Consider the following 9,460-nt stretch of genomic DNA (forward strand, 5'->3'; position numbering starts at 1 on the left):
CACCCAGCGCCTTTTAGGCTAAGACAGCACAAGCAGAGATCAGGAGGGATTGGATTTCAACGTCAGAGAGATCTTACAGCTCCCATTATAATGCAGGTAGTTTCAATTCAGTTTTGAATAGCTGGCAGCCAAAGAATAGCATTCTTAAAGAGAGTGTATTTTGTTTAATTTAACAAGGTCTAACAGCCCACAGCATGTTACCATAGAGTTACTGCAAAATGAAAAGGCTGCATTAAAATAGTAAAACCACAAAAGGCTATTAATTACCTTCCCTCTATTCCCAGGAATGTAATTACTGTTGTCAAAAACAGGTGTGTGCAGGGGGGGCTGCGTGCTGGTGGGGAAGCTGTCCTCTTGCAAGCCATAACGACCATCACGATGATCAGAGGAATGAGCTTTTGATTTATTTTTTTTTCTGCCATCATTTTTTGGGAATCCTTTTCATTGGGGGCTGTATTTAAATTCAGGCTGGTTGGAGACATGCCATCCTCCAGCAGAGCAGTTTTGGACAGTATTCACCCAGCTGCCTAACTGGCAGAAAACTGCTCACTGAGTGCTTTTTTTGTAAACTATTTGACTCATAAAGGTCAAATAAACTGTTCAGCAAATATATTTTCAAGGTTTCAGGCAACTCCAATTAAATAAGGCCCAGGAGACTTGTATGCTTATTTTATTCCTGCTCTTTTTCTTCCTCCTCCTTGTTACGTTTTTCCCTGTTAACCCTGAGATAGGTGTTTGCAAGGTTTCCACGATGCCCCTCAAAAGCCAAAGCTGTCCAGCAGCAGCGGCATGCTGGCGTGGGCAGGCACGAGCCCAGGGTGACCTGCTCCTGTCCTAACTTTGCCTTTGATTCCCCCTGGGATGCTGAGCAGTGCCTGCCTCCTCTCGTCCCCCAACCTTTCATTTCCATGGCTTGATTCAGCCTCAAGCCTGTCAAACTGCCTGCACACACTTAACCTGGTGCTGTTAATTGTTCCTCATGGCCAATGCATGAAAAAATGAGCAACCAGTGAAGACTTTGTAGGATCAGGGCTTGCACAATGACTTTCCCGTACGCACAGCACCACGCACAAAGAGCCTCTGATGTCGAGACCGTTGGCTGTTGGTATGATTAATTGCAAAGAAAGATTTCAATCCTTTCCTGCTCTACTGCTAACACTTTTATTTGGCTTTTTTGGCTGCAGGAGCCCATTAGCGAGCAGAACTTCGATGCGTACGTGAACACGCTGACCGATATGTACACCAACCAGGAGTGCTACCAGAACCCGGAGAACAAGGACCTGCTGGAGAGCATCAAGCAAGCCGTCAAGGGCATCCAGGTTTAGTGCCGTGGGATGGAGACAGGCAAGCAAACAGACTGTAAGACGGAACTTTCCCTCCAAGTATTCAGGTTTACAAGTTGTAAAACTTGTTTAATGAATGAAAAAAAAAAAAAAAACACACACACAAAGGACCAAAACGTAACCAAGAGGCCATTTCTGAGACGTGGAACTGATCGAACTCAATGTTCTCGTTTACTTAACTTTGGACCTTCTTAGGAAAAGTGGGATTTTTCTCCCTGGACCACGAGGTAGACCAGGATGGAAGGTTAAATTCTCCAGTAGGCTGTGGGGCTCGGCAGCTGGTGAAGAGCAGGCGTCTTTCATAAGCTGCCATGCTTTCACAGAGTTGATCCAAGGGTTAAAACGTTACAAGAACAGGGTTTTGTCTGATCCAAGACTAGCGTATGACTGGCTCAAACCCTCATGTTGTCTGTGGTCGTATGTCCAGATCACCTACTCACCCATGAATTATGTTATATGTTGCTATAAGTGCTGGAGCTGCAAGCTACCTGTAAATCTGAACCTGTGCTGGGCCTCCCAACCCCAGGAGTTCAGATATCCACTGGGCATGGGAACTCTTAAGTATTATAAAGTAGCTTATTTTTATTTTCTGAAAGAAATCTGAAGAGCAGTTCTGGATCTCCAGTGGAAAGCGCAATGGAAAAAAGGTTCTCAGGGAAGCTTTTGGAGTTTGCAACTACAGTATTCCTTTGTCTGTCTTAAATATGAGAATAGCTATTATGAATAGGCCAATACCAGATATTTCATACAGAAGAATTCTTAATGTGTCATGGTCCGGTGTATATGATTTTTTGGAAGTCTGTTTGATGACAGTTCTGGTTCTTTTCATTATTGTGATCATCCTTACAGTGGCGCAGTACTGCCAGTCCAGAGATCATACATCAATGCCAGAGAACGTTTGAGATTGCGATGAACAAAAAACAAACAAACAAAGAAAAAAGCAACAAAAATAGAAATGTTAATTGATGGCCAGCAAAGTGCTTACTTAACGTGAATCAGCAATTTATTTCTTGCAGATATCCACAGGGCAATGGGTTTTTCTTGGTTTGGTGTTCTACACCTTGTGCAAAATCACAGCACAAGCGCCGTTCTGGAGAAAAAAAAAAAAAAAAAGAGAGAAAAATTAAAAAAAAAAAAGCATTCAGGTATTGGGTGTTGTTCCAAAGAAGCATTTTGTAAGCAGCTCGGTACGTGCAGCTCCGTGAATGTCGCCGCGATGCTCCAGCCTCCAGCTGAGCGTGGTGGGGCTCGGGGGCCATTTCGGCACCTTTCCAAGCAAAGGAGAGGTGGGAGCTCCTTTTCTTAGAAAAAGAAAAGGATCTCCCACCCAGGGCTCGCCGCCGCCCTGGTGTAAACGCCTTGGAAGCGGAAGGGGCGAAACCCCTCCGGGGTCCCAGCACGGGGGGCGTTCGCCCCCCGCACTGCTCCTGGTGGCGTTGGGGCAGAGCGGAGGTGGGGATGATTTTGGTGACCGATGCTAAAGGCGAGGCCGTGGCGGCGTTTCGAGCCCAATCCCGCAGTTATTTGGGGCGGAATCTGTGATTTGGAGAAGCCAGCGGGGAGCTCGGCCCGGGCTGGTCCCCCTGGGGAGCTCAGCGGGTGCACGGCCACGCCGAGGCCTCCGCGGGCTCAGACTCCGTGAGTTCACTTATTTTAGAACCCATTCCAAGTGCAAAAATACAAAAGAAAGGGGAAAAAAATAATAATAATAATTTGAGGTGTTAAAAACACAATGTTCTTAACATGTAAATAGAGTCCAAATTGATTGTGACTGCAATTCAGTTAGTATTTAAAAGTAGAGAAATTGCACTTCCTGGAAGAAAGAGAGGAAAAAAAAAAAAAGTAGTTAGTTTAATTATCCTGTAAATTATTTAATTTTGGCAAGATGTATGTAATTTATATTTACAACACCTTATGTTAACTTTTTCTATTTATTTAACTTTTTTATTTATTAATTTTATACTTACTTTAAACTGGACACCGCACCATAGAAAAGAAGATAAAAGAAGCAAAAAAAAAAGTTTAAAATTAAAACTTTTGACCATAAAAAGTGATATTCCAAAAAAAAAAAAAGAAAAATCCCTATCTACAACTCCTACTTGTAATTTTGATGCAACCAAGTTATTTTTTATATATTTTGTTATTTATTCTTTTAACGATGGGAATTTTTTTAAAGATATTTTATAACTGAGACATTTTGATAATTTTTTGGTTTGTTTTTTTGTGGGGGCAGGGGCACCGGGGGAAGAGAGACTTTTTCAGTTTTTCTTTTCTTTTTCATTCATATTGTTTCAGGCACTGATAACAGGAAATGAAAATTCTGTATTTATTATTTATTTAATATTTAAGTTGAAAAAAAAATGAACTGTGCTCTTGTTGTATATTTATTTTGTCGTTTGTGTGTCGGTTATGTGATGACTGAGTACTTGTTTATGTGAAGGAATACTGTTAATATTTAAATAATAAAGAGTCACATTGAAAGTTATAGCAGGCTACATGTTATTCTGTGAAAATGAATACTGTGATCTACTTTCCTCAGGAAATGTATTTTGCAGACAGAACTTCCTTATGTACTGGCAGGGTTATTTCGTAATAAAACCCAGTTCTGTTTGTGACTTTAGTTCCTATGGTCTTTCTTCGAGCTTCTGCCAATGTCCCCGCCGTGTCCCCGAGCAGGGGTCGCATCCTGCCCCCCCCCCAGCACTCAGCAGCCCTGTGTGAGCAAAGGAGGTGCCAGGGGAGGACGGGGCGCAGGATGGATGCTTTCGCCCTCTGGATTTACTGAAAAATCACAAAATTGATCCTCGAGCTTTAGCTTAAAATGCCGGGAGGCGGTTGTTCTTCTCGACAGGATTTCCTCGCTTTTATTTGCCTGGCTCCCAGGCTGTCCTCGTCAAGGAGCGGAGCTGCTTCGCCAGAGAAAGAGTCTTGTTTTTGAAGCTGGGGCAATGAAGGGAATCCATCACCGTGCCCTTCGTTGGAGGAGGCATTTCTGAAGTGGCCGAAATTCACTTTAGCTCTGCTGGAGTCGCAGCTTCCGAGGTGAAATAAGGTAAATCACATTAAGGCCGCTTGGAGCTGAGCGAGTTGGGGCAAATGGGGAATTTCAGGCAGGTCTGTCATCGAGAAATTCATTTCTCTTATTAAGTGAGCTGAGCCTCCTGGCTGTCCCCGCGCAGGGGCACGAGCGGCGCTGGGTCGTGCCGGAGGTTGTGGCAGCGCTGCAGCAGCACGGGCGTGAAAGGCAGAGTGAAATGGAGGCAGACGGGTAAGGACTGGAGCCAGAGAAAGTTGGAGCAAGGTTTTGGGATAGAAACAAGATTCCTTAAAGCCTTTCCTCAAAGATGCACGGCCGTAGTGTTCACCGGAAGCTTTTTTCTCCCTGTCGGCTGTCTGCGAGCTGCAGACTGGGCGAGCGGCAGAGTCTGGGACAGGTTCACGGGGTTGGATCCTCCTGGGGCTGTGCTGGTGGCTCTTGCTTCATGCCTGTGGGTTCGGGGCTGGCAGGGCAGGCACCCGGCTGCCAGTTCTGCTGCCAGCTCTGCTCCCTCCCTTCGCAGGGCGTGGGCTAATTGCAAAGTGCAAGGCAGGGGGCAATTAGAGCCTTGTAGCCCCAAACGTCTGAGCAAAAACACCCTTGGGAGCGAGGACTGCTGGACACCAAGCCCCAGGAGCTGGACGTGGATGCTTCTGGGGCTCCACGCCCGAGACACAAAGGTGTCCTGGGACCAGAGCTCCGCATACTTGGCCCCACGCAGCCCAGCATCGTCCCCGCCGTGCGACCAGCGTCACCAGCAGCTCTCCAGAAAAAAAAAAAAATATATATATATATAAATGAGGCTGCCAAATTTTGGGGTGTGAAAGCCACTCCAAACACAAAACCAAAAAATTCGCATCTCAAAGACGTGAGGCTCACCTCCCTCAGGGCAAGGTCTCCTTGAGGCTTTGCTGGAGACCTCGTGGAGCTCGTGGGGTCCTGCCCCCTCCGCAACGAGCTGCACATCTTAAATGGGAAAAGGGGGCAGACTCGTGTGATGGCACGCCTAAACTGGCTGGCATGGCTTTTTTTCTGAAGGGCACGTCATTGTTTTGAGGGGGTGTTGATGGGCTTTGCACCACGAAGCGGTTCATCGTGCCAATATTTGATGATGATGATCGAGCTAATAGGCACGCTCGCGTGTCCTCTCCTAACGAATTGGCCGTGCTGCATAATGGAGCGGTTGGATTTGTGTTAAATTGCAGCTTTGGGAGCCATCACTGTGAGATGTTATCTTCTCCGAACTGGCGTCCTTTATCGCAGGGAAGGGAATTGAATTGGTTTAAGATGGTACACTGTGCGTTTATAGGTGTGCTTAGGAGAGCTCTTAAGCCTCCTCCGACAAGCAGAGGGTGAGAGCTGCACAGCAGAGGAGAGCGGGGCTTTGCTTCAAGGATGAAGGGAAAAGCTCCTTGTCAGCATACGGTCGTTTCTAAACACGTCGATAAATCATTGACCAACGAGAGCGTCATTTGGCCTCGCTGATGCCACTGTTAATTGTTAAAAGCTGCTAATGACCCTTCCCTCCGTTCTTCTGTTTAAGCGGTACCTTCCACGTTGACCCAGCCTCTCCTGGAGAGCCACAGGCTCCGGCAAGGGCTTTTGGGGGGAGCAGAAAGGGGTTTCTTTCCCAGCCTTGTGCATTTTTTCTGATTTTCTTCCCCTAGAGCTCCTCTGGGTGATGTCTCAAGGCTCCCACGTGATGCATGGCCTCCTTTCCATCTGCCTCCTTGCCACCAGGCTGCCCTGTAACACCCAAGCCCCTCGGCAAGCTGTGGTGGTCCTGGCACCACCTGCATCCTGCCCACCCCACCAAAAACCCTCAGCGGACAAGGGGTGATCGTGCACGGTGGCCCCCAGAAAGGCCAGCTACAGTCACATCAAGGGTCCGAAAAGACTGGTGTGGTCAGGATGGAGTGGCCTGCTCCTCCATCAGGTTCTCCACCAGGGAGAGAAGACAACTATGCTTTTTGGCAGGGAATTCACCTCCTTGGGCCCCAAGAAGATGGTGCTGAGGGTGCTGGGGTCACCACAGCCCCCCCCGACCAGCACTGAGCCCAGTGGGGCTGGCTGAAGGGCTCTGGCCTGCACTTGGCAATGCACTCACTTCTCCTACGCTTGGATGAGGAGATATATCCTGAAACAACCTTCCGCTTTGTACTGCAGGGCTCGTGGGACTGGGGCTGTAGGAAAGCGCGCGGATGATGCATTCGTCAGACAAATAGCTCTCGTTATTCCAGATGCCTTCACACCCTTCTTTCTGCAGGACAAATACATCACCGACTGCTGTAAAAATGGTACTATCAGATTTAAAGGCATTTTCATCCCTGTCAGCTGGAAAGTATAGCAAGCATTAAAGCCTGTATTCATTTGTAGACCGGCAACGCTCTTTTGTTTGAATGTCAGTGACGATCTGGAGAACCACAAGCCATGAAGAGACAAAGCAAGGACATGCGAACTGCTCAAGCTCCAGGACTGGCACCAAGGGTCAGAGCACGCCAGGAGGAGCCTGGACACGCTCAGGTTTGGTGTCTGACCCCGCAGCATTGGGGGACATATGGGGACAGACTCAGCCAGACCTGGCCATGGCTAACTCCAGCACGCCCTTATCGAAGCCACGACGTGCCAAAGCTTTTCCCTGAATCTTCCTACTCCCAGTGAGTCCCAGAGTCCCCCCAAAATGGCATGAGACCAACTAGCCTGGACCCAAAGGGGGCTACCCTGGACTTTGCACCAGTTTAATGGTGCTGGCCTCAGGGGATTTGGTTTTGGCCCAAAGCTCATCGAGCCCAAGATCGAGAACCAGCTCCTCAGGTTTTGCCGTTGCCAGAGAACTCCTCGGGCTTCAGCATTTAATAATCCAGCCCAACCATGCTGAGGCTGTTCAGCAATTAAATAACATAAATCCAGAAGCTAGATTAATAAACAGTCTAGTCCGTCTAGAGCAGTCTACAGGGTGGAGAGATAAAACTGTAAAATATTTATTACTGGCTCGGGGATGAAGTCATTAATTTAATAACTACCCGTTGCTTTCTTCTTGCAGTTGTTAGCAGTCTGGAGGTTACAGAAGATTAGGTGGGAAACTTGCTGCCTCCCCGCCGAGAGGAGCCTTTCCCATGAAAGCCGGAGCCCAGCTCCCATCTGTCACCCCATTACGTCGGAGGTGGTGAATGTATTACCGAAATACAACAAAACCCAAATTTCTGCTGGCCACATGGCAACCCTCCATGAAATTTAATGAGGATGCTGCCCTTTTTGCACGGGGCCATTTCCAACAGCTGTAGAGATGAAGGCAGAAGACCTTCGCCGGCACTCGCTGGTTGCTGGTGCCTTTGAGCACCGACGCTCCGCTGCCTCTGGTCCTGCGGCGCTGGGAGTGTCGTCAGCTCCCTCCTCTGTGCTTTCTCAGTGGGTTTTCACGTTTCTGTGGGAGGGAACACGGGCATTATTTCGGTCCCTGCTGTGATCTGATATTGGGGAGCATCCAGGACTTAGATATCAGCATCCTCTTTAGAGTGATTATGGATGGAGCCTTCTGATGAGCAAGCTCCCCCGCTGACAACTCCAATCCGCAGCGATGCTGCGGCAAAAGTCGGGTGAGGGGGGTGAGGGAGGGTGCCTGTTTGTGTGTCCTTGGCAGATTTTGTCATCGTTTCACCCGGGGACAGTGAAGAGCTTTCATCCCAGCGAAGTGCCGTGGGGAGGCTGGGTGCGATGCGGGGACACATGCTCCCGCCAGCTCTGGCTGGCGAGGGACCGAGACGCTGCTGATCTCCCTGCACTGACTGCGGAGGTAACCGAATCGCCTAAATAACTTAATTGAATCATTAGCCTCCTTCGGAAAATAAATAAAATACAAGCAGGCGTGTTCTGTGAGCGGGGGGTGCAGACCGACGGCTGTGCGCACACAGCGACGTGGGTGCAGGCACAGCCAGCCCTGCCAGGGCAGCCTCCAGCTGCAGCATCGTGGGGAGGAACGGCTCCAGCGGCACTTGGCACCCGTCCCTGTCCCTGCCACATGGCACGGCAGGGTGCTGCAGGGCTCCTGGCCAGCTCTGTCCTGGAGGAGCTGCAGGGAGCACTGCCCACGCTCCTGGCTCAGCCGCCAGCCTTGGAGAAACCCCTTTGCCCCGGGCATCCCTGCATCTCCTAAAGCCTTAGAGTGCAGCAGAGCCACACAGAGCCACTCTGAGCAAAGCAGAAACAGGTGGGAGCCCTGAGTGTCTCGAGGAAGGATGAGAGGTTGACTGGAGGGATGGCAGCAATGGGGAAAGGCACCCGTGTGCTCCAAAGCAACAAGGAGCATCTGCAGACCAGCAGTGACGGATGCTGATTTTCAACTCGCAGTTTTTTTTGTGGCTGAGGAATGCAGCAAGCACCAAGTAGCCTTGTTTTCAGGTCACACACCAGGTAATCTGTTTGACTCAAATTATTCTCGATGACCGCCTGGGGCAGAAAGCAAAACAACGTCCCTGAAATAATGTTCTGGCTTCTCCGCAAAGGAGACGCTCGCGTGAGGTTTGCGGGCAGCTCGGAGCAGGCAGGTCTGAAATTGGGTCTCCAGGCACTGGAGATGAGAAGCTCTGGACAGGTGGATGCCTTGGCGAAGACATTATGCTATGGCTCAGAGACATCAGGCTGTGTTTTAGCATAGACAGAGTGAGATTTCAGTGGTATCTGAAGCAGGAGGGGAGGGGGAAGGAGAGAGCAAAAACGCTTGTGCACCAGCCAGGCTTCTTTAGTGCAGAACGGCACAGCAGACCTGCAAGACATTTCTGTCATCACCAAAAAAGTAACAGAGACACTTCTGCAGAGTGCTAACCTCAATTTTCCCTTACAACGGGCTAATTTGCAACTGTCAGCATAAGCACCTTTGTCCTGACCATCCTGTACTCCGGTCCATGTCCAACACGGGCAGGGCTAACGCAGAGGCCCTACCCCGGTATCATGTCATCGCATTACCCTTTCATTTCTCTTATCAATGCCACCAGTCAGTTCCGCTCCTTATTCCCGGCCGTTATCACAACGAGCCAAGAAAGTGCAGAGCTTCAGCCAGAAGGAAAAAAAAAAAAAAAAAGAA

At 49.0% G+C, this 9,460-nt stretch overlaps 1 protein-coding gene across 1 annotated transcript in view; it reads left to right on the forward strand.

Annotated features, from left to right (window-relative positions):
* Positions 1–9,460, forward strand: part of MYT1 (myelin transcription factor 1) — a 67,929-nt gene extending 58,469 nt beyond the window's left edge. The window contains exons 23-25 of the mRNA XM_080557997.1: positions 1,185–4,611; positions 6,048–7,037; positions 7,424–9,460. Of these exons, the coding sequence (XP_080414123.1) occupies positions 1,185–1,325 (141 nt within the window). The 3' untranslated portion in view covers positions 1,326–4,611; positions 6,048–7,037; positions 7,424–9,460. The remainder of the gene's footprint in view (positions 1–1,184; positions 4,612–6,047; positions 7,038–7,423) is intronic.

The sequence above is a fragment of the Anser brachyrhynchus genome (genome assembly GCF_964034855.1).
Source record: "Anser brachyrhynchus genome assembly, chromosome: 16".
Lineage (NCBI taxonomy): Eukaryota > Metazoa > Chordata > Aves > Anseriformes > Anatidae > Anser > Anser brachyrhynchus.